This window comes from Rhipicephalus sanguineus, chromosome 8 (assembly GCF_013339695.2).
Source record: "Rhipicephalus sanguineus isolate Rsan-2018 chromosome 8, BIME_Rsan_1.4, whole genome shotgun sequence".
NCBI lineage: Eukaryota > Metazoa > Arthropoda > Arachnida > Ixodida > Ixodidae > Rhipicephalus > Rhipicephalus sanguineus.
In genome coordinates, this window is record NC_051183.1 from 37,286,296 (window position 1) to 37,311,976 (window position 25,681).

At 45.8% G+C, this 25,681-nt stretch overlaps 1 protein-coding gene across 4 annotated transcripts in view; it reads right to left on the reverse strand.

The window, feature by feature from the left end:
* Positions 1-288: 288 nt before the first annotated feature.
* Positions 289-25,681, reverse strand: part of LOC119401734 (calcium permeable stress-gated cation channel 1) — a 37,930-nt gene continuing 12,537 nt past the window's right edge. For 2 of the 4 annotated variants that reach the window (XM_037668674.2, XM_037668673.2), the window contains 20 exons: positions 24,322-24,404; positions 23,656-23,743; positions 22,152-22,189; positions 18,878-19,017; positions 18,054-18,105; positions 16,398-16,509; positions 15,624-15,697; positions 14,920-15,000; positions 13,886-14,012; positions 13,172-13,305; positions 12,485-12,610; positions 12,006-12,150; positions 10,897-11,003; positions 10,447-10,533; positions 10,324-10,380; positions 9,362-9,524; positions 6,187-6,292; positions 5,264-5,431; positions 2,696-2,808; positions 289-1,348 (listed from right to left, as the gene is read on the reverse strand). In XM_037668674.2, coding sequence (XP_037524602.1) covers positions 1,055-1,348; positions 2,696-2,808; positions 5,264-5,431; positions 6,187-6,292; positions 9,362-9,524; positions 10,324-10,380; positions 10,447-10,533; positions 10,897-11,003; positions 12,006-12,150; positions 12,485-12,610; positions 13,172-13,305; positions 13,886-14,012; positions 14,920-15,000; positions 15,624-15,697; positions 16,398-16,509; positions 18,054-18,105; positions 18,878-19,017; positions 22,152-22,189; positions 23,656-23,743; positions 24,322-24,404 — 2,295 coding nt within the window. In that variant the 3' untranslated portion in view covers positions 289-1,054. The remainder of the gene's footprint in view (positions 1,349-2,695; positions 2,809-5,263; positions 5,432-6,186; positions 6,293-9,361; positions 9,525-10,323; positions 10,381-10,446; positions 10,534-10,896; positions 11,004-12,005; positions 12,151-12,484; positions 12,611-13,171; positions 13,306-13,885; positions 14,013-14,919; positions 15,001-15,623; positions 15,698-16,397; positions 16,510-18,053; positions 18,106-18,877; positions 19,018-22,151; positions 22,190-23,655; positions 23,744-24,321; positions 24,405-25,681) is intronic. The other 2 variants (XM_037668676.2, XM_037668677.2) reach the window with 2 other exon arrangements.

Genomic DNA, 25,681 nt, shown 5'->3' on the forward strand with positions numbered 1-25,681 from the left:
AGAGAGCTTTACATTAACCCACAAGTATGACACCACAGACGTAGCCAGAGGTTCTAGTACACTGTACCAGAGGGATGATTTAGGGGGGGGGGGGGCTAACACCCTGCCCCCGCCCTCCAAATATACAGTACGTGCACGCACACATACAAATAAGAACACGAACGTGCAGAAAGGCGGGTCTCGTTCAGTAGGGTTTTGATTTGCGATACATACCAGTCTGCAGAAGTTGGCGGACCGGATAACACTGCCGCGCACTTGAATCGAATGAATTTTCTTTCCAGGGAACAGAAGGCGATTGCCCAAAAGAACATCGTTTAGTGCAAATAACACCTACAAGCACGTAACGCTGTACAAACACAATGATCGATAATCTGCAAAACTTAGCCGCTACACAGAAATTACAAACGGTGCACATCGTAGGCCACGCAATGAGAGACAGTTCACCACGAATTAGCTTCACGTGCAAGGCGAGTGCCTTCAACGCCACAATGCGAATGCATGACTCGCACGAACACGCACTCCCAGGCCGGTTCTGTGTATGCCATTTCCAAAAGAAATGCACCGACTAGATTCCGTTACCTACGTCTTCGGGAATAGGGTTCGATTTGCTCCGAAGGTCTGGCTGACACACCGGGCATGAAATTTTTCGCGCAATCACAGGCAGACACGGAAACGACACTGGTAGCTTCGGGAAATTTTTGATCTCGGATTAAGTAAGCGCAAGAGATTTTAACAGCGCAGAATGCGCAGGAACAAATATACTCAAAAGCAAGTTCACAAATGGCTGTAACTATTCTTGTATAAGATTTATGTTAATCAGTCCATGCGCTCTAAGTTCACTCGCAAGCACGACGAACACTGGGCACATTTTTTTCGTGCAATCACAGGCGAACATTAAAATGAAACTGGTCGCCTCACGAATTCTTTAATCTCGGAGTTAGTAAACGCAAAAACATTTTAACACCACATAATGCGTAGAAAAAAAACAATACACTCATAAGCGAGTCCACAAATGGTAGCAACGAGTTTTTTTAGAAGTCTATGTGCTGCGAGTTCACTCGCAAGCATGACGTATCGCCGAGTGGTTGTGCACAGCCGTCGAAAGTGTGGGCGTAGGCGAATCCACGACGTCAACCGGTTCAGCCCGGGTGTCGATGGCAGTCAGTGGAATGGCTTCCGGCACGGGAGAGCCACACGGGAACGACCCACCGTGGCTGTCGGCGACGGAGGGTCCCGCGTAAGCGTGCCGCTGCTGCCCTTTTTTCTTGATCGCGGGCTTCGGGGCCACAGTGACGGTGGAAAGCTTGCGCGGGCTGGGCCTGGTGCCGTACGTCTTGCGTTTGGCAGCCTGCACAACAGCACCTTCGGGTTACTAAGCATTACTAGTCACTGCATTACTGATTATGTTCTTGTTATTTCTGCATTAGTGATAATGCTCTTACTGTTACTATGCCATTAATGTCACTCTGTTATTACTGAATCAGTGATGGTGTTCTTATTGTACTAGTGATTATGATCTTGTTGATTGATTATGTTCTAGTTAAAATTGTAACTTTCGAATCCGCTGTCTCTGTTGCCCCAGCGAGGTAAGGCCTAGTCAGAGGGTTTAAGTCCTCCTTTTGCCTTGCCTCGATGCCAGGGTTCCTTCGTTCAGGGTGGTAACAATGTCCACTGTTATACACAAACGGCAACCTCATACAACGCGATAGCTCTAATGTTTGACCCAATATGGCGGCGGCGCGGTCAATGGGTGTCATCACCTTGCGCGAAGGAACGCTGGCATCGAGGCGCCCTATGCCAAGGGTTTTCCATTAGTGGCGGCGGGGGGGGGGGGGGGGTGGCAAGTTCCACAACGGGCACGAGCATCGTGTAACACTCTCGCTTCTCTCTCAGGCACTTCCGGTCGAGCGCTTACTTCCTGTTTCCCGAATAACCAGAAAAGAGCCTTCTGCAAAGAAAATCTGGCACGAAATCGATGGTTCTGCTCCAAGTTAAGCGTGATATTGGATCCACGTGATATCGGGGCATAAGTTCACATAAGATAAGGGCCAGCTAACTCTAAGGGTGATAATAAAAAAATAGTTGAATGAGTTCACTGAAAGAGCGGACGGCTTTCTTGTGAACAGATGGGATCGTTGCGGCACCTGACAGAGTATATCTCAACCACGTGCTTCTTTCTGCGTGGCCTCCGAGATCCGCTCCGGCAACGCGACGAACCACAAAGTTAACCCAAGGAATACACCAAAGCACATGGAACGCCGACGTGCCACTGCCACTGCCAGAAACCAAACTCAAGGATCAGGGTTACCTCCAGTTATTTCTTTTTGAAAACATCGGTAAGAGAATTGTTCCACAAGTGACACATAGTGGGTATTGTAAACATGCAAAGAGGGTGTTAAGGTGTATGGGTGTTGAGGGTCACATGTTTTTTTAACTAGTAGCTATGCTGTTGCGGAGCACCGTCAATATCGCGCGAACAAAGCTAAATGTCACCGTATATAAGTATATTCACTGCCCAAGCCTCCAACCACGTGTATTCTAGGAAACGTAAAATAGATCGGGCATTTGTTCTTGTTAATTGCGTAGTCTATTCACTTCGACACTCGCAAGCAAATGTCAAGAAAATGGCAAGAACATTCGCCAAAGCAAAATATCACTCGATGGCATGTGCCCACGTGTGACTTTCGAAGCTTACCGCGTATTTTATCGGTCCGAAATCACGAAAACATTTCATCATGGCTTGTCCGAGGAACATAAGGAATGACATTAGGGCTATAATGCAGGTCGCCACCGTCACGTTGCTGTTTCCTGTAAACAAAGAACGAGACAAAAACAAACGTTTTTCACCAACACTGTTATTATGCTGAAACATAAAGAGAAAAGGGCGCGTGAACTCACTGAAGCGTTCTTTATCAGAAACGAGGGTAATGATTGCATATCTGAACCGTCTGTTTGTCCACTAGATTGCGAGTTACGCAAGTTCAACCATTTCTTTTACGTCACCTAAATTTTCTGCGCACGCATGTGTTGGTTTTCGTCGTGTTCTCTTTTTTGTGTCATTAAACTTCAATTAGACAGCGCTCGTACTGTGTCCTTCTGTTCTTATGTTCCGTCTTGTTTGCGTTGACTTTTTTTACAATATGCAGAGAAGGAAACAAACCAGAGATTGCCTGACGAGCTGTGTAAGATCCATTGTTGCAGCTTTTCTGTCACAATGTATGCCGCTTTCAAGAAATATTTAGCGTGAAGCCACTAAGATCGGTCATTAGGACTGAATGAATGCATTACAGAGAATGAAGTCCTAAAACTATATTGTGCAAGTTTTGTACCGCCGAATTTTTTATAGTGAAGCTGAATATAGCTATGCGAAACCAAAATTCGTCCTATGTACGCAAAATTTTCTAGCGCGAATGTTCCACAGTAAGTGGGCAAGCCCCAGAACTTCCCACTGGTCCACTAAAATTAAAAAGGTCGTCCGCAGGCAAAAAATTATGTGCCACAGTAAATGGGTAAACCCTACTACTGACCACTGGGTCACTAAAATGAAGAGAACACACGGGCGGCAAACACCAGTTAGGATTTCACCACATACATAACTAATAATAGAGAAGGGCTTTAATGAAATATCGTGATTAACTCAGTGATCTGCACCGAGTACTTGGGCGGTGATTTAGTTTTTTCATTTCATGTAGGAAAAATACTGATGTATGAATCATTTGAATCTCGGACAAAAGCTCATTAAAAACCAATCTACCGTAAGAGTGAATCCAGCGGTAACGAAATGCATCCCCAAAGCTTAGTCAGTGCAAGGTTTATGGCGTACAATTTTGTAGATGACGCTGTACCATGTTTTTTTTTTTTTGCAGTTGGGACAGTAGATTGAAGGCAGATATCGTTGTTCAATCTCCTGAGCACTACAGCGCTGACGTCATTGTTTAACTTTGAACTTTGACATATCTGACCACGCCTTCATGAAACTTTGGAGCAAGAATATAAAGAAAACGAGAAAAATAAAAATACAGTAAGAGTACATGCGTTGCTTAGTGTATTTGTAATGTCTTTATGATGTCTCTGGAATGTTTTAAGCGTGATAATAACAGTTGCCTTAGAAGCCTATGAAGAGATTGTAAGTATACTGCCCCGTGCACCTCTGTGCAGAGCACACGCAAGGTGTGTGACCGGGCTAGTTGGTATTCCATAGTGACGTGAACAGCGCGTATAATACACAAGGTCGTTTTTCCATGTTTGTGATAATAAATTTCAGTTGGAAGTCAGCGCTAGTCCTCGTCGGTTCTTCGTCCTTGTGTATTATACGCGCTGTTCACGTCACAGTAGAGCACACGAGCAGCCGGCTTTGCCCTGGGGGACGACGCCTTGCGCCGGTTGCGGGGTTTGACGAGGTGTGAGCATGCGTGGCGTAACAGAAATGCAGATCTCGCACATTTCATTAATTCTTTGAGACGCTCTGTACACAATCGGGTACACCACTTGTTTTTGCTAGTTCGGCTAAGAAAGCGCAAGATACATTGACCATCTGATGAATTGAACCTCCTGCTTCATAGATGTGTCATCATTTGGCTTCATTTTGCAGTGTACTGTTGAATATAATCACTTTGCTGAAGGCACCACCATGTCCGACGAGTAGTTCGACGTGCCGCTTCCCGCGAGTCACGAAAAAAATTATGATTTTTCTTTGCTCAAAATGGATATAACCGAAAACGAACTTGCGCTGTATTTCTAGTCTGAGATTTCATTCTATATATGCAAAATCAGCACGAATAACTTTAGGATAAGTAGAAACTTAATTACATTTTAATTAGGATTAATTACTATAACACATAGATTAATGGCTCATCCAGTTCGCTCGTCGCTGAACTCTTACCTTTTCACTATGCAAATGAGTGTACAAAAAGTGCCAGTAAACCTGTTTGTTTTCATTTTCCTAACTTACGAGCATCAGTTCCTTACCCTGAAGACTCAGTCACGCTACCAAATGGAGACCGGGCACGATGCAACCCTAACGTCGCAACAACTGGTTGCAGCAGTGGGACGGAGCTAAACCTGGTTCACAACACTGTGCAATTGAGCATTATAGGAATGCATTATAGCAGTGAATATTAGTTGTCCTTTCACTCGGTGCGCGCTGCCATATGCTATAATGATCAACAAACTAGCCCACCAGTACATTCTAAGCAGTTGAGTATATGGTTATTCTAAGCATATGGCCCTCCTAAACAAAACAAAAAGAATACAGAGAACTCACCTGTCCTTAAGTAGAAGAATATGGCCAGCGTAAATTGCAGTAGAATCAGGGAGCCTATGACGAAGTCGATGGCGGTCGCGTGGATATATTTGTTCGTCTTCGATGGCGTGTACACGAAATAGATATTATAGCGGTCTACGCTGTGCTTGAAGCAGAGGTAGACCAGACCTGGAAGAGCCAAATGACATAGGGCCAATTCGGTGTTGTCCACTTAAGCGACACATTCGTTGGTGACTTAAGATGTACCGTGCATGTACAGCATGCACTGAACATCCATAAGAACCCTAAAAATGGGAAAGGACGACCAGGGGACCCAACGTATACAGAGTAGAAGTACGTAACAAAATAACGCTGTAACGAGATCTGTTTCCAGTCCTGCATTCTTCAGAGTTATATTTGTTTATAATACGTAGCAGTATTTGGAGAATATCAATCAATCAATCAATCAATCAATCAATCAATCAATCAATCAATCAATCAATCAATCAATCAATCAATCAATCAATCAATCAATCAATCAATCAATCAATCAATCAATGATATTGAAACAAGTTTTGCCGCTTATACTTTGAACTACATTTATTCCCAACCGATATCTCCTACCTTTTTTGGTTCGGGTTCAGGCTTGTTTCCGCAGGATATCGGTTCGGGTTCAGTTCCGCTCAAAATTCCGGTTCGGGTACGGTTTTCAGTTCGGTGTCGGTTCGACACTCCGTCTTGAGCAAACATAGGCTGGCAATACCTAGTTTGTTTCTATCTAAACTATCTACAAATCCACTTTGTAAGCCGCAAGGTATTATTGATATGAAGCGCCTTGGATGGCGCTTTAGCACTGCGACTGCGCAAGGAACATTTCTGTTTCAACCTGATGAACATGGAGATGATTGAACCTGTTAATCCGGTTGGGGTTTTTGTGCACTTACCGAAGGGCACGATGAGTGGGCACGAGAGGCTGTAGATCATTGTAATCGCGAATATCAGCAGGTACCACGCGTAGTGGACGCCAAAGTGGAACTCGAACAGCGATGCCTGCACGCATAAAAGAGAAGGCACAAAAAATGTGTGACTGCGTCATTATTGTGACGATTTGGACACAACATTGTTATAAGACAATTAGACAAATCCTCAGGCGATGTCAATAAAGCCGTTAGGTAGAAGGGTAATAATAATTCTTGGGAATTAACCTCTCAAAACTACGATATGATTATGAGCGACACCGTAGTGGAGGGCTCCAGAAATTTGAGCCACCTGGGGTTCTTTAACGTGCGCCTAAATCTAAGCACATGGGCCTCAAGCATTTCGCCACCATCGAAATGCGGCCGCCGTTGCCGGGATTCGATCTCGCTACATTCGGGTCAGCAGTGCATCATAACCACGAGACCACCGCGACGGGTAAGGTAGAAAGGTGGGCGAGTCGAAATCGATACATACTTGACAAACCAACGCAAAAACAACGGAGACACAGAAAATGAGAAACACAGGACGAGCGCTGTCTAGACAATATCAAGCGATATCAATCAACCGATAAGCGATATAAGGAATATCAATCAATGGTAACCTATTCATAACAATTCCAAGGATAGCCTCTGTTGTCAACTTCTTTCCAGTCGGTTCGCTCAGTGCTGTGCTTGCAAATTCACTTATCTTATTGTCTTATCGCATCAGCTGATTCCCTGTCATCCTCACGTGCATATCTTGCTTCGCCTTCGGTAGAGCTCACTCCTTTGCCACCTCAAACACACACACATTCTGTAACTCTAATATTAAATTAATAGTTATCTGCTGAAAGTATTACGTGACAAGCTCACTTTAGCTCCTCCTTCAGTAAGTCTCAACTGAAGCTATCGGCAACCCTCATTTGCTTATCAGTTCTCAGTGTTATCACCCGTTTCATGGCCACTGACTACTCAGATTCGTTTCAGCGAATAATCTTGTGTTGGCAGGTTCATGTGAAAATAACTGGCAGAATCTTGAAAACGCCATCAGAATTGATCGGCCACCTGATTTACGATGACGCCTATTTATGGTCGTTTGTTCCGCGCACCTTTAAATTAATGTTGGCCTTATTTTTATCCATTCCCATCCCTCAAAGTTTATGAATTGCATGTCCTATCCACTATAACCGTAAATTCCGAAGGGCGTTTGAAAAAGATTACCTACTCGTGTTACATCTAGCAAGTGGTTTTGTCAAATTGCTGCCTTGAAGAAGACAAGACCATTTGTGGAGACGTTGGCTCCATCGACACTCCTGTTCAGGGATTTTTCATGTTTTTTCAATCCTCCATCTTCTCCTTCACTTATGCCTAGCAATTGTAATAATATAAGATTATCAAGGTCACTCCAGCCTTGATACTGAATACTTATATAATACGTCTGTCGAAAACCTTAGAGAAGCATATTACCGCAAGTAAATCACTAACTCATACAAGATTAACTCTATTTGCAGATTACATTGAAGATGCCACTGCATTAACACGATCTGGCTTGCGTCGATGCCAACAGCGAACATTGATCGGTGCATACTTTAACGCTGTAGTATTGAGGTGCGCAGTGCTCCCACAGTACAGGGCAGATTGGGTCAGGGCGCAAACGGGCGTTAAAGGGGTACTGACACGAAAATATTCAGTTGTAGTTTTTTTGCGTCAAATGAAAGGCCAAGTCCTCAACAACCTAGAAAAGGTAATGCTAAGCGCGAGTGCACCTTGAAAAAGTAATTACAGTATGTTTTTAAAAGCTAGTTTCGGTTTCTACTGTACCCTGACGTCACAACATGGTATGTGCTTCTCGTCACGTGTTCGCACAATATATAATGACGTTTACACGGCCGCTCCGCACCGTGGATCCGTTGGCGGCGCAAAAGCGGCCATTTTGAAAGTTTTGGTGACGCACAAGTGGCCATCTTGGAAGTTTTAGTACCTGACGTCATCACAACTAGCCAGACCACTGCGTGAAGTCACCAGAATTAGTACTGTCGCCTGACGTCAAGGTAGTGTCGATGTCCGTAGGTGCGCCATGGGAAAAATAACTTTTATATCAAAATAAAATATCTTGTGAGCATTTGCTGAGCTTCACACTCGCTCAGAGCCGTCTGTGCATACAGGAAATTTGTATGGCAGCGTAAACTCGGCTTCGAAAAAGAGTGTCAGTACTCCTTTAAAGGGGTACTGACACAAAAACTTTGGCCTCGCGTTTTTTTGCTGTAATGTGTTGCTGAGGGCCTGTTAGTCATAACACGGCACATCGTTTGCTGCAGCGCGCGACAGATAATTAATTACAGGCTCCTCATTACCGACCAGTGTCAGTTTCGGTTTCAAAAACGACAAGCCTCCGGGTGCAACTATCACCACCTAGCGGCTGCAGCGCTCGATCACGTCAGCACATAGAAGTGTGACGCACTTCCGCGCTGTTCGCGTCGTCTCCTCGCATTCGCACGCTTGCCGCACGTGCTGCGCGATGACGTCGCCTTCATCGTCCTCGTTGTCGTCGTCCTCCTCATCGTCGTCTGTTGGCGACGATTTCCTTGAGACACCAACAGCGCAGCGGCGAGCGCGTCAAAACAAAAATGGCGGCTACGACGTCATCACAACTTGTTGTACCGGCTACAACGGTTACGTATGGGAAGTAGGGGAGTCACCTCGGGTCACCTCCGAGGGTGTCAATGCAATAGGTGCGCCCTTTAATGCTGGATCGCGCACGCGAACTTCAATATTCATATAAAATACCTTCCAAGCTTTATTCGCTGTCGATATTTCGCAGATGGTACACGCACGTACACGGAAATCGATCCAGGAGGCTATCACGGCCGCGAAATTTTGTGTCAGTACCCCTTTAAGGACATATTAACCGAAATCAAGAAGGAGAAATAGGCATGTAGCGAAAAGGCAAGATAACCGCTGATCGTAAAGAGTAACAGACTGTACTTCTAGAGAAGGCAAGCGCGCGATGGAGAGGCAGAAAGTTAGGTGGGCAGATGAAATTTTTCAAGTGGTGTTTGGGGACAACGTGGCCGAGCACGGGATCGGGTTAATTGGCGAAACGTGGCAGAGGTCATTGCCCTGCAGTGGGCGTAGTCAGGCTGATGATGATGAGAGTGCTCACCCGCTGCACTGCGAAGGTTTCGGCCTTGGAGCGTGACATGAAAGTGTACAGGATAAAGAGGCACAGCTGCGGGAATCGGATCAGCTCCATGGTGGTGCCGACGAAGGATGACGTCACGACGTAGTTGATGAAGAAAGCGCCGCTGTCTGGAAGGTACAGGCACCTGTGCAGTGAAATAAGAACAATCAATTCGCTTAAGCCTGATAGGCGAGCCGCAGGAGAGTCGTACGAGACATTTACAGTACTTAAAACAGTAGTCTATAGCATCTTGAAAAGTGAAAAAAATTGAATGAAAAATGAATGTAGTGTTTCACGTTGCGAAACTGCACAGTGAACAACGCGACTGTGTGCAGTGAACTGCACAGTCACGTTGTGGTATTGCTCCAGTTTTTATTTAGGACCATTTAGGACCAACTGAGAGTATTAAAGATTCACTACGAAGCATATTGAACAAATGAGGAGTCACATAAGTGCGTTCGCAGTGCCCTTGTCTCACTGACCAAGAAAGAACGCTAGCCTCTAAGTCAACGTGTTCCGTTACGGTCTTGCGCGAAAAGGTACCATAAACTTACGGCCATGATTTGAAAAAGACTGCTCCCGTGGGATTTTTTGTTTATATCTACGGTCATCAAATCAAGTAAAGACCGCAGTCCTTTCTTGCCTGTCGTCTCTTTCCTCGAATATGTGTGGCTGAAAAGATATCTGTGACCACCAGAATAACTGCCGCAGCCACTGTCTCAGGGAGGTTTCTGTTCTAGCCTCTGCAAATAATGTAATGGTATACAGTTAACAAAAATACAGTACTCATCTTAGTGACTACGGCATTACGAGTGGAATTTCGTGCGTAGCTGTCAGACGTAGAAGATTAAAAAAAACAAAAAAAAAAACAAGCGTGACTAGATGCTCTTTTAACATGCCGGATCGTTGAGGTTCTACTGTAAGTTAAACGACGGCTCACTCACTTCCACAGGTGCGTTTCATTGGTCGGCTTCAGTACCCAGGAAACCAGTACTTCAGCACTGTAAAAACGAGATGATTAAATGAATTTAGTAGCACACACGTACATCTGCTCGCTTTCAACTTACCTGGGGAGACCAAGGGAAGGCAAGATCAGCACCATGAACAAAAGGAATATGAAGATTTTCCTCATGACCCAGTGGTTTCTTGATGACCTGCAAAAACAGACGTACAGTCGACGTCAAAAGTTTACGGACCCCTAGGTCTGCGAAAGCTTTGATTTGCCCAGCATTTTGTGATTATATTTGGCCGAACAGCGGCGTACATATTGTTAGAGCGTCTTAGAACAGGACGCAAATCTGAAATCAAGGCTACCTGCCGAAGCAGCGGGAATATGCAGCCTTTTTTTGCGTCTCGTGGTTCCTAAGCATTTGACGCTGACTGTAAACCCTTGCCTGTCCTTTAGTCTATATGTGCAGGAACATTGTGTAAACGTTTCCATAGGCCAGTGCTATCGCATGCATTGCTTTTGATAAGGACGCTCAAGCACATTATAAAGAAAGTTATCCAGTACTTGCCTGGTCCAGTGGGCAATAAACACGTCAGACATCGTGACCATGGCGGGCATCGCTGCGGCTACGAGCCACAACATCATGGTCGGCAGGAACTTTGACAAGAAAGGGTTCTGCGAGGAAAAGGCAATTTGTCTCACATTATAGTTTTCACAGTTTTCACAACACTATATTTAGGACGAACTTCAATACAGGGCTTAAACATCGGCGGATTCTGTAGGCGGGCAAGCACTGAGCAGTCATTGTGGATGAATGCGCTGATTTAGGCTGCTGGCGCACATTCGGCAAAAGTCGCAGAAGTTCTGCCCAAAATAGTATACTCAGGTGACGTAGTATCAATTGCCCGAGTAATGGTTTTAGTGTTCGCGGTGCTATTAGCTGTGCAGTAGTATTTGTAGTAATGGTAGATACCCGTTATCCACTTACAACCCCCGCTAACGACCCCTGCTCTGTGCCTCACAATTTCGTGATGCCGTCGCTCTATTTAACCCCATCCGAGACATTTTCTTTTGCCTTCGATGCTACCCGGTTATTGTGGAAACGAAAATTTCTGACTCCTCTCCCAAACTCCAATATTATTACTCCAAGCTACACCACAACCCCATCTTCACGTACCGAACTTGTATCTTCATGTCCTAAAGTCACGCTTATCCTTTGCCTAACGTAGCTCGCTGAATCCTTCGTCGCTTGGTTTAGAATTTCTTCACCCTTCATGTTTGCGAATCCGCTTTCTAAATAAAGTTCTGACGCTAGAATTGTTCGTAAGAAATAATGCCAGCCAGTATTGTTGCTGATCAAATTAGCGAAGCCTGGTGAACCAATGATAAATAGCATTTACGACGAAAACGCTTCTCGAAGCCGAGCCCTTTTCGTAAGGACGTACGCCCGTGAGCAGCATATATGGACCACGGGAGCACGTGCCGAAATTGCCATCTGCACCGTCCAGTGGCGAGCTATCTGCTGTCGAGGGCGTTGCTCTGGCGAATGCACGGCCAAAGCAGTACTCTCGACAGCCGACCACTTGCCACTAGACGGCGCAGACGGCCATTTCCGCACGCGCTCTCTGGTGTAAAAGAAAACGTAGATGCTTTTGAGCTAGGTGGAGGTACACTTACCAGGTGCTCGGCTGAGGGAAATATGTGTTCCAAGTTTGAGACGATGATGAACGGTGTCGTCAGAAAGAAGAGGATGAGAAAGAGCACGAAGTTGATGAAGAAGGAACGGATGTACCAGGCCCACTTTCCGATGGACAGGTTCTCCCTGCAAATGTCAAGTGTGCGTAAGGCCAGCGTTGATGTTCGGAAAGCCATACGTATTTTATGCCCGATAAGTGAGATAGTGAGACAGATAGATGGCATCTTGTAGCGCACCATGAAGGACACGGACGAAGAAAGTGAAGACATGACGATGCGCTTTAGTCCTGTCTTCCTTCGTCCGTGTCCATCGTGCGCTACAAGTTTCGTCATGCATCACCACCAACAAGACTATGCTTGCGTTCTTCCTATAGAATTGTTCGCTACACGTTCCGCCAGATTCCATAAAGTCCCTTGCTTATGGAGGGGTTACTACAATGTACTGCACACGCATGCCTCACCAGAAGATGTCGCTGGGGGGTGGAGCAAAGACGACCTTCCAGGAGTTGGACTTGAGCTCTTTGCTCACGCTCGAGGAAGGCGTCGTGGCGTAGCACTGGCACTGCGACCGGTAGTCCTTGCAAACCCTGGACGGTGTTTACGAATTCTTCTATAACTTAACTTTGAAAAATAAAACACGTGAAAGAAGTCGACACGGGCAGGCAAAACTTGATGCGCAGGACAATCAATGGTTCGCAACCCGTGAATACGCTGCTTGCGAGTAACCGTCACGAGATTCAAACGCATAGCCCATGAGTAAAAGCACGAATAATTAACCACGCCCTGATGTTCTTACCACCCAAACAGCTTCAACAGTACCATGCACGTGCTCATGTTGCTCACGAGCATAGACGATCTTTTGTTAATCCATGGAACTCGATAATTTATTTTTGTCAGCGACACTGGCATATATTACCAAGCTTTTTTCTTTTTTTTTGGGGGGGGGGATGGGGGGGATAGACTGAATTCCTAAGCAGCGATCAAATTTTTTGTGTTCGACCGCGTCTGTTCGCGTACCGCTTTCTTCGGGGCCCTTGAAACTTGACGTATTCACTATCTTCCCCCCTCATTGCCGTTAAATGGTTTTCGCGTTTGCCTATTCAGTGTACCCTAAGAACTGAAGACTCTTGCTACAAGTATCCGCTCACATCATGGCCATCTCCTCGGTCTCGAACGTGACGAACACGAAACCGACGGGCCTCTCGAGGGCGTTGGCCCGCTCCTTCTCCACCTCGCGCAAGTACTCGCTCTCCTCGCGGGAGTAGTAGTCCAGGGCGTCCACCTGACGTCACAAAAGATTGAAAGAAAAACAGAAGGAAGCCACGTATGTGTACTGCAGCCACAGAGGCTGGCGGCGCAAGCGTGAACTATACATAGCAAAACTTCCCCCTCCCCCCCATTACATTTTTGCGGAATTAGTTTACCCAATATCCCTACGGCGTAGACGTGCACGATTGCGACAACAGCATCGGTAACAACAGCATCCCGTGGTTTGTCTGACCGGGAAGCCTCAGAAACGCCGTTTGTCCTCCGTGTTGCTAGCGTGGTGTTGAGTTCCATGCTTATGGTTCAAACCTTGCAACTTTGCGCGAAGTAGTTTTCTTAACTGCGCTTTTAATCAGCGTACCATGAAGAAACACTCGAATAATAACTCTCGAATTTCGTAAACTGCACCGAAGTTGCCAAAACGCGTGCCAGAGTGCCTAGAGGTTAAGGTATTTCGCAGAACCCTCTACGTTATGTAACAAAGTTGGAACTACTTTAATAGTGCTGCTGTATTACATGGGCACGCAAAACATTGGTAAGTTTTATGTACAAGTTTAGACGCTGCGACTGACTTCAAGTAATCTCGTAATACCCACCATCTTGCAGCCGCATGCGTCTCCGAAGATCCAGAGGCGGCTGAACTGGTATGGACGCATCTTGGGCCTCTTTCCGGTGGCGTTGATATGGTTCTCACACCACATGCGGGCTTGCGTCGATACTTCCCTGCGGAAGTAGTGAGACAGCAGCAGCCTCGTTATTTCTTGTGCAGGCCTGTAGCCAGGGAAGAGGAGAGGGGTCTAGCCCCATCCCTCCCCCCGAAGTTATGATGGAGGGGGGTGTTTTACTGAAAAAAAAATAATGATAATAGGTGTTTATCAATGCAAATGGCAAACCGCATATTGCGATGCTGCTTGACCGACGTCTGACCATTTTAGTAATAAAAAACCTCGCTTCCTGTTTTTCTGCGCGTTTGCTCAAATGTTGGCATTAAGCATGGCGATACAATGTATTTTCTTCGCCTAATGTACCGGCATTAGGCTTTGGGTATATTACGCAAAACGATACGTCGTGAACTTTAAAAAATGCAAACGCCGAATGATGAGGAACCTTAAAAGGGCTCCGAAGCTACCCCCGATATTTTTTAGTAGTTAAAGTAAAAGCGCGCATCGAGTTCAGAATGACGTCACGACGAACAATGCCAAACGCGGCAGCGCTACAAGCCGCCGGCGCGCCACAAATTCTAAAAAACAATTCTTTCTCCTCTCTGGGCCTTTCGGTAATCCCCAGCGTTGGCCGTGACGTCAACATTCGAGTCTGGTCATGTCATTCACAAAAAGAACCCGTTTGCCTTCTCGCAAGTGCGCGCGTTCGCCACTCTTCCTCCTCGCACGGCGTGAAGCACACGGTCAGGAGGATAGACGAGCCGACGAACAGAGCTTAGCGAAGGAAAGAGCGAAGCGAGCGGAGGCCGCTTTTTGATCATCGAACGCGTATGGCTATGCTATTACGGCTCCATTTCGAAAAGTTGTCGCGGCTGCGTGTTTGTAGAAGACTCGTGCACAGCTGCAACACCACAACTAAATTTCAACCTCTGGGTCATCTAAGGTCCTTTAACGACTGCGAAACATACCTGTTGCTGTCGAGCACCACCAGTTCCCGGATGTCGTAGGCGAACTTTATGTCCTGGATGACGCATTCCGGGTAGGCTTCCCTGCTCGTTCGCAGCCAACGTCGATGAAAAAAGATATCACGTTACTTAAGTCCCATTATTCAGCCTGGTACATGGGAGACATCGTTACGGTGTGAAGCTAAGCGCACAAGAAAATAAATCAAAGTGAAAGTAGAGCACATGTTTCAGTATAGATAGATAGATAGATAGATAGATAGATAGATAGATAGATAGATAGATAGATAGATAGATAGATAGATAGATAGATAGATAGCATAGATAGATAGATAGATAGATAGATAGATAGATAGATAGATAGATAGATAGATAGATAGATAGATAGATAGATAGATAGATAGATAGATAGATAGGAAAGGCAAGGAGGTCAACCAGGTCGCAACCGGTTTACTACCCTACACGGTGGAGGGGTAAGAGAAGAAAAGTATCGAGAAAGATGGATAGAAGTAAAGATAAAGCGAAGGGAGAGATACAGAAGTTTATAGTCCAATCAGAGTTGAATATGCCACCTTTTCAGTGACATAGACTACTGATTAAAAAAAAATAGAGAAAGTGGATTGAAAGGCTAAAATTAACGTTTGCGTGCACAGAGATATAGCTTCACCTTGTAGTAAAGCGTACTTGCTAGAGTTGACGCAAGGGCCTACCTGAAGTGCTGCCGAAAGACGTCAGCGTGGCAGCTCTTGCGCGGAACGCCCACGATCATTAGAGTCCGACTGACCTGCGTGTGACAAACGAGGGAAGGTTTACTGTTCGTTATATTTGCCTGAAAATGCATGCTCTGAATATAACACCAAACTTGAAACTACAAAAATGATATATGCGTAGGATATTCTGCTACAAATTGCGATCGCTCTCGTGTTTTCTGCTTGCATTCTTTCTTAGCACCCATAGTGAGTACGGACGCCACCACAAATCAACCAAGAAATAATAACACGTGCGCCCTCGTGAACAAAACAAAGTCCTACAATTTATACTTGCTTGAAAAGCAAATATCGGAAATTGACTAGCGACAACACAAATACTGACAGCCATGACAAAGCACATCAAAATTACAGGTTTTGCTGAAAGTATGCGCACCAGCCCTCAATTATTGTAGCGATGGGTGGCTAACACATGTGCCAGTCTCGGTTTCCAATCATGACAGCCTCTATCATTTCCCTGGCCACTTGGTGGTTGTGCGCAAACAATCCGCGCTGTTAAAAAGAATGGTGCACAGTCATTGCACTCCTTGAAATGAACCTATACCAGCTTGCCGAATACACCATTTTACTTCTCAGCATCGTCGTCTTGTGCTACACGTGCTCAGATGCACGTAAATGCCAGCGCAGGCGGGACAATAAGACGTACAGGCGCGTGCCAACTGCTAACCGACTGATCCAACGCATGCACAGCATCGAAACTTGCTACGAAGCCCTTACGCGGCTCTCTTCCGGCCTGATGTGCAGCTTGGCCGAGAAGTGGCGCATAAAGAGGACGCCCAGCGGCAGGAACAGGAAACTGAGGATCACGTGGACCCACAGGCTCGACGCGCTGAAGGGCGGAGTGCACAGGGACAAGGGTTGCGCATTATTAATGAAATATATAATTCCGATAAAACTGATTGCCAAGAGTTATGTCCATAAATTCTTCACAAAGTCACGATTCTAGTACCATTCCATATGTAACAGCCTTCAAAGCGTCCTATAATACATGCAGAGATTGAAAAATTTGTGAACGCGATGTGTCGCTGGAGCCAACGTTTCGACAAGCGGACTTGTCTTCTTCAAGGCTGGTGCACGTGCAAGAGAGCGAGAAAATCAGATAGATAGATAGATAGATAGATAGATAGATAGATAGATAGATAGATAGATAGATAGATAGATAGATAGATAGATAGATAGATAGATAGATAGATAGATAGATAGATAGATAGATAGATAGATAGATAGATAGATAGATAGATAGATAGATAGATAGATAGATAGATAGCAAGTCCGCTTGTCGAAACGTCGGTTCCAGCGTAACCCCCACGTTCACAATTTTTTTCAATCTCTTCAAGATTCCATCTTGTTCTGAACTTTTGGGTTTTTTTATATTACGTGTCACTTTGAAGCGACCGGCCTAAAAAATCGTGTGTCATTATGTGACACAAAGTGGCACTGAAATTTTTTATTTGTATAAAAAGAAATGTTCGCGCAAAAACCGACTGCTGCTTCATTCTATTGCCACAACTCCGCAAGATAGAAACTTCGAAGCAGCTGCCAATGAAATCCCGTGTTAAACATCATGTCAAATCTCCTCTTCGATGTGCAAGGGGATACCATAAGGCAGGCTAAGTGGTCAGTTCAATGCATAAACTTCAGCAATCTCAAGCACTGAGTACTCTTACAAATATTTAAATTTCATATCCTAAAGCAACGGTTTTAAACGCTCTCAGAGAACACTGTCAAGTGAAACGTTATTTTTTCCCCACGTACAGCAGCATGTTGTTTTCCTGCTTGTTCTCGTAGATTGAAAATTGTGAAGAGTTAGCCAGGCGCACGTAGAAACGTTGCCACTTGCTTATATGTTGCGGGATTTCGCGCTGCATGGACAGTACAGAGGGACACTTACGAAAGCACAGAAAAAACACAACCAGAACAAGTGTCCCTGTGTACCGCCCATGCAGCGCAAAACCCCGCAACATATGTTCAACTGGCACCAATTAGCCCAAAGAGTGCTTTATTGAAAGCAGTTGCTGCATTGGCGAAGATAAGTCCTCTAGTCGAAGCGTTGACTCTAACCACATTCTTTATTCGGTAATTCACTATTTCAAGCTTCTATTTTGTTTTGTATTTCCGTCTTGTTTGCGCACGCGCAACGGTACGACATGATTCTTGGCTCTGCATTCTTAGGAAATTGACAACTTGGTACTTAAATGGAGGAAAGCTGAAGAAACTTTTCCGCGCAAATGGAACAACGACGATAACGCCGCAAAACAACAGGACTGGCGCCTTCTTTGCCCCAGTTCAATTAGCGCCGAAAAGTTTCTTCGGCTATGAACCAATACCAACTAGCTCGAACCAAGATTCGTGTAGAAAAGTTCATGAGCTTACTTTGGATCCATGTTGTTCAGTGTCGTATGAACAAACTTCCTCGCGTCTCCTTCTGCAAAGAAGAAACGTGAGGAAAAAGGACGGCAGTAATCTGGCGATTCACTGTGCCAAATGCGGCTGCGCACCTCTGCTTCAAGACAGCAAGGTACTGCGCAAGTACAATGACAATCGCGCTTGAGAAAGTGTCGAGACTTTCACGATGATGCGCAAAGGCTCGGTATGTGTCAGCGCCGCGTCACTCCCCCTTTCTGACAAGGAATACAGCTTCCCACAACGATCTTAACCATCTACGCGCCTGCTTTTAGTATCAGTACGTCGTGCAACAGCAACCATCATCTTCCCTCCCCACTTTCTTTCATAAGCTATATGTGTGCACGCACAATAAAGGCTTTGTTGGCAGTCGGCGCCCGTCCTCGTATGCTGTTTCTCTGTCCACGTTTAAATTAGCGCTGTGTTTTAGATGTGAAGCATCTTATAGCGGAGTTCAATCCGGTGGTGGTGGTGTGCGGCGTGACCGCCCTTACTGCGCATGCGCAAACCCTCTCAACTTCCCCTTTCCCCCTCCCTTTTCTCCTCTCCTCTCCCCTTTCCTCCTCTCCCCTCCCCCTCACCACTACCCCTCTGAAACGCGGGCTCTACATGCCGAAGCACTGCTTCGCATCGCCTCATGGTCCCCTTTAGCGGGAGATGGCGTGATTTTTTTATGATGGATCCGTGCCAACGAGCTCGCATCCAAACTCTTCTAAGAAAAGGAACATGCTCTTGCGATGCCCGTGGACCATACCGACGTCCTCCCACCCCTGATAAGTCACCCATTTGCGCACCTATGTCGCCGAACACATGTATGGGCAGAATGACGCCGACGCAGAGCAGACACACGATGAGCACGAGCACGATGATGTGCCGCTGGAAGGTCAGGTACTGCACGGCGTCCGGTCCGTTTTTCTTCAGGATGTGCCGGTCCCTGCATTTTGCACAAGTCGAGACCGAAGCCCTTACGCGTGCAGGGTGGAGAAAAACTAGGAGCACTGTGACGTAACAGACATGCACTGCTCGGATATACACATTTTAACGAGCAATAATTTACCTTCAACAAACAGCGCGCGAACGGAAACGGACAAACGTTGTCTGCGCTCGTGCGCCGTTTATTAAAGATGGATTACCAACTAGCCCAATTTAAAACTTTGATTTCGATAAAGTACATTCCACGTACTATAATACAGTATGGTGTACCACTTCCCTATACGAAAACAGATGTGTCATTGAAAAGCGTGAATATAATTAAGTTGTTGCTAGTCAAGTTGGTAAACGTTACCCTTGAGTGAATAAGACGAAAAGCAACAGAAGGAAGTGGCAGAAAGTCAACGTCAAGAAATATACCCTTTTGTTCAATGCAGGTTTTCACACTTGTGAGCAGTCCTGCGTGCAGCACAGAATGGACGAAACGTTCTACGCCCACAGGAATAGCAAGGCCACCACTGTGGTAACAGCGCAGCAGCGACGTAACGTCGACCAAGTTCTCCAGGACAAACTAGTCGTTCAATTCAAGCGCACTAAGATACCTTGACAAACGTATGCTTACGTGTTGTTGCCACTAATTCCGTTCATTGACAGTGCATTCGACTGGCATATCAATCTTCTGCGTTTTCACTCTGAAGAACACTGACACCTTGACTTCTTTCCTCCTGCTCAGTCGTGTCTTACTTCTTCAGTGTTGGTGTAAGTGTACTATGTCACTTCAGAGCGCTCTTGTTGGCCATTGTGATTCTGTGCCAGCAAAATAAATATTTTGACACGAGGAATGGTAGTTTTGTACTCCAGAACGCTAACACAATCTTGTCATCGACATGCATGCTTGCGAGGTTGCACTGCAGTGAACAACTTGCAACATCCCCGCGATAAAAGCTAGTGCCCAGACGACACTGCGAGAATCGGAAAGGTGATAAGGGCACGAATAGTAATGATTCGGACTGCTTGTGATAACGTTATGAGAAGTATCAAAGGCTAAAAATTAGCAACGAAGGAGTACAGCATTTTGGGTTAGTTGGTTCTTTGGTGTAAATGACGCCATAACGCTGGAAAGACGAGACGTGAAAGCCAACAGAGCGTTCGCTGTCAAATGTACCTTACTTCAGAGAGTCAGGTATATTTATACTCTCGCTATGAATACGCAGAAATGCGCACCAAAGGGATCATGATTACACAGCGAAGATTGCCGCAGCCGCAAACGAGCATTTTCCGGACATTGAAACTTCTCTTCCGCTAATAAACAATCGACGCAGTTAGCACCTCCTTTAGCTATCAAGCTTGCCTCAACAATATCCCGCCTGCCCTCATCAATGCAGCTTTACATGGCGGCACAATATTTAAACAGTGGATCACACCCGTAGTCGTCACAATGCACTGGCATGCAGTGGTTTCGATAACAATTCAATTTTTGCTGATGTTTCCTTAATCTGCCATTGCGATATCTACCGGTATGCTTATATACGCTTTGCCACACGAGAATGGGAAACGATACACAACACTATGTACGCTGGGTAAAAAGGGCACTGGTGCTTTTTTCAAGCATTATCGACGGCTAGTCTTTCAAAGTGGGTCAGGGGTCTTAAAAATATTTGATAACTTATTTGGAGCAGATGATACGGCATTTACTTCCACCTTGCTGGCGACTTTCTTCAATGTGAAAACCCGTACATGTATGGCGCAACTACCTTCCTTCTTTCGTGAATGGGCTCAACGAATTCGTTAAAGAGACAGATTAGCGAAAGGACCCGGCGCGATGTTCTGGTTGTTACGGCGCTCGACTGCTGACCCGAAGGTCGTGGGATCGAATACCGGCCGCGGCGGCCGCATTTCGATGGAGGTGAAACGCTAGAGATCCGTGTACTTTGATTTAAGTGTACGTTAATGAATCCCATGTTGTCCAAATTTCCGAATCCTTCTACTACAGCGTCCCTCGCAATCAAATCGTGGTATTGGGAGGGAAAACCCCCAGAAGTACTGTTACTAGATCAGCGAAAGGAATGCTAGCGGTCATATGTTCAAGAACTTGAGTATGGCTTGGTGTTCACTGCTTGACATCTGGACCGCTTCCTTTCGCAGTTTTGCCTTTTCTTGGCGGTCAAGATGTAAAGCCTGCGGTCATGCTCGCGTTATAGGAAACATCCTTTAGCGAAAAAGAGTTAACACTGTTCGCTGCACTATCTGAGTGACCTGATGGTGGACTACGGCAGCGTCCACAATAAAACCACAGCACTTCCTCGGCCTAAATGGCAATGGAGCATAATTTCACTGCTGGAAGATCTGATAAAGCAGCACTGTTCTCTGTAACTTTATCTACCACTAGCGCAATTCCAGAATACCCCCGGATTCAAACGCGACATCAAATTTTTTTTAGTATAACGACTGGTATGCGCAATTGCTCGAGATAACCATGCCATGGAGCGACGAATCTGGTCTCTAAAGATAATATAATGATTGTTGGGGTTTAACGTGCAAACCACGATATGATTATGAGAGACGCCGTAGTGGAGGGCTCCGCAAAATTTCGACCACCTGGGGTTCTTTAACGTGCACCTAAAACTAAGTACACGGGCCTCAAGCATTTTCGCCTCCATCGAAAATGCGGCCGCAATGGCCGGCCGGGATTCGGTCCCACGACCTGCGGGTCAGTACTCGAGTACCACAACCACTATAGACCAACGAGGCGGGTTGGTCTCTAAAGGTAACGTTGGCTCCGATCCACACGTTCGAGTCAAAATTACGCCGATATGACCCGAACTGAAGACGGTGGAAACAAAAGTATGTGCGTTACTTAGCCCTAAATTTTCCTGTTTGAATCCGTGAGTATTATACACATGCGGTGCATGAAACCGCTAATGCAGCAAGAGCCAAGTGCTACGAGCATGCAACACCCAGTGCCAATGGTATAGGCAATCTAGAATTGGATGTACAGTGCAAATGCACGCTGGTAATATGCCGTTAGTAATGCCCAGTTACGCACCTATACATGTAAGTATAAGCACGCTTCTGCACACTTCTGTCGCCGATTGGTATCGAACGCCTTTAAATCCAAATTGCTGGTCATGTACTTACTTGATCAAGAAAATCGACCACACCCAACTGAGCAAACCCTGAAATGCAAAACGCTAGGTTGAGTCAAGAGGTAAAATGTACATTAAGGAGAACGGACTATTTTTAGCAAGAAAATTTGATTTTGGGATATCGTTTTGATGTATGTGCGAAGGGAAAATTTTTGCTCGACGCTTATAACACTGGTGTTGCTGGGGTCTGTAGTAATTGGAATGTTAAGCAGTATCGACTTTTAGAGGGAGGCTACCGAATTGCACCTCCGAGTTGCGGGCTTTCCGTGTTCATCTTTGCCAAGGTTATGTTATACTGCGCCACATTATCTGGAATGACTAATTTAGATTAAAAAAAAAAAAAACATTGAATAGCGAGGTATTTACTTCCTTCTTCACCTAACCTGGTTTTACACTGCCTCCATTGCAAGCTTTCTGCATTGCAAGCTTTCTGCACCTCGCATGGTTTTGCACTGCCTCCGTGATTGGCCCACCTTTGACCAAGCGAAGATGGCATGTGACGTCTGCAGGAAATTTTGGCGATCTGCGACGTCATGATGGCGTCATACGGTGACGTCATCACGTGATGGTGACTTTTTGCATCACTTGACGCCGCCGACGCAGATGGCCAATTTAGGCGTTTAATGAGCGTCTAAGGCTTTCGCCTTAATAACAACACAGACGTTTACTCTCTTTTAAGGCGAACTAGAGTGACAGACTAAATTAGGTAAGGCTAATAAATCATTTTCTGAGACAACTATCGTCGGTAATTTCTTGATCATAGGTCTGTTACTTCAAGAAAATGTGATGGTCAAAGTTTAATTCATAAATTTTGTGCCAAAATTGCGTCACCCGAGTTTGTGTGATGTCACGGATCTTGAAATCCTTCTTTCGAATTTTGGCCCTATTGGCTCAACAATGACTTCCTGAAGCTTACTGTGCCAATTCCCTCGCTTCATCAGAACGTAGTGGAATTCATTTTTACCGACAAAAATTGTGTAGGCGGTAGCAGAGGCCGTGAAAATCCAAGAAGCCATAGATAAGTTCGTACGGAAACTTCGAAGCACGCCTCACCAGCTGTATTTATCTCTTCGCTTATTTTCTGGCTTACCCTGCGTCCATTCGCGTTAATTTGCCTTTTTCACGATGCCACTGCGCATGCGCCTTTCTCCTAGCGAAAAGGTCGCGAAACGCCTCTTGATCTCGGAGGCTTTCGTTGTGGCGATACCGGTTGTCCCGGCCCATACGAAAACCCTACAAAAACGGCGAGGGGGGACAGCACAAGAAAATGGAAAAGACGGATAGGGGTGCGATTGACATCGCGGAAGGGCGCCTTACAAATACAAATGAAATAGGCTGTCTTTCTGGAGACAGCTTACTGGATAACTTTAGAGCACCCTGTCGAAAGGCCCATTTGACGCGCGTCGTTAGGCCTCTCAATAGCACTTGCGTCCTGCACACGTGAGACGCCTTCTCTTGACGAAAATACCTAACGTCCTAGATCGGTGCGCGCTTACGGTTTCGTGTCGGATGACCGTCTCCAGGGACTCGAGGCTCTCATCATCCTGCTGGTCGCTTCTGTTTCCGTATATAAGCTGAGACCACCTTGAAGAAAAAAAAGGGAAATTCGAGGCTCATAACACAACAGAGTTTCGGCTTGTTGCTATGTACCCACGAGTCGCTGTTCACTGCTGGTGACACCACGAGTACATGAAAGCCAGTGACAACTATTGACTGAAGTTCTTTAAGCTTTCATGTAGTCGGGTACAACGTCATAATGAAGTGGTTTTCCCTCCTGAAAGACTGACGTCAAGGGCCGGACGGCTGATGTCGGGGCCGTCCGGCACATGAGCAGAACTATCCTTTCAGTCGCTGGGGCTATAGGCGGTCGCGCTTTGGTCGTCAGTGCGGGGCCTGCCCTGCGTTCTGAGGTCGTATCCGACTATAGACGTTTTACTGTGACGTCCAGAACACCGTCTAACAATTTTGTGCGACACAATAGCTAATGAACCTTTCTGCTTTTCTTAAGATAACTAATTTGAACATGCCGAACTGCGCTTACTGACACAGATAATTGAAAAATCTTTATAATTGTAGAACTGAATGGTATATTGGCACCAAGACGCAGCAAAAGGGGTGCGTTGACAGGCATATATATATAAGAGCGACAAGGCGCTTCTTACTTCTGGTCATCCTTGTGTAGTAAGGCCAGTCTGCTGTAGTTCTTCGCAGTTCGGTTCAGTACGCTGTACAAGGTGATGAGGCCCTGAGAAAAAAAAAACGAAAGATACATACAGTTGCAATCAACGTAAAGCTGTAGGAAATGCGGAGCAGCGATTCGCCTACACTTCAGCGACACTGGTGTTTACTGGAAAGCGCGCGCAGGCTCGTTACTATACTATACATAGTTATTAATGAGAACTAACAGACAATGGCCCGGAAAGTATAGCGGACGTTATTTGTAGTAATTAGGATATAAATGTGACGAAAGCAAAGTGAACGAAAAGATAACTTGCCGCCGGCAGAGCAACAAAAATGCAGACTACCCACTGAAAGACGCATTGTGCCCGAAAAAAAAAGTGAACACAAAACATATCTGCGCATACTTAGGCATGGTGGCTTTGTCAATCAGAAACACTTACGGGTCGATGCGACGGATGATTGTTTAGTTATTTCGTTCTTCTTTATACAACTTAGTCGAAGGCTGGCTCACGCATGCGCTTCCGATACTACTGATATGTAAAGCCTCAAACACTAAAAACCGCGCAAAGACGGGCAACGTTTCTAGAACACACTATGGTTTCCACTTACTTAACAAAGGTGTACAAACCGAACGACGACTGATGAAGGTAGCCCGACTATAGATTCCGTAAGCTCGGTTAGGCGAGCATGAGTGAAGTTGGTTCCCATATTCTCGAGTGTTTCGCGTTCAACGTTTAGAATATCTAGACGTTTCTTGTATGCTTCCGCTGGACTTTGAAGAAGTGACGACCAGCGTCCCTTTCGTAGCCGCTCGTGCAAGCACGCGCGAAACAAGATGGCATTCTTCAGTGGTTTCGCCTGTCACACGCATAATTGAAAGATCTGCTTCCCAAGCGATTACCATACACAATCACGCAAGGAAGTAGCAGCAGGGGAGTGAAACTTCCTATACCGTCCATGGAACGCGATATTCGCTCGCAGCGCCGGAAGAACACCTGGTGTTTGGGGGCGGTACTAAAACATGGCGGCGCATTGCAGACACGCACTGTGGGACGCCATCTTGATGAGGACAGGATTCGAGTGGCAGGGAAGGGGGGCGATTTATCGCCAAATTCAATTGGGAGGCACCAGCAGGTCAAATTGAATGAGTGGAAAGTATTCAGATAGCGAGTGCGCGACCTTCTTCCTGTTGCGAAACCCGCCACATGATCTAAACGGCAATCGTTGCGTTCTCATTGATGAAGGTTTGCCCATCCACCTATTTTGGCACCACTTATTCTAAGTAAGACTTTGTTTTTGTTTACGTGTACACAGAAATGAGATAAGAATAAAGAGCAGAGT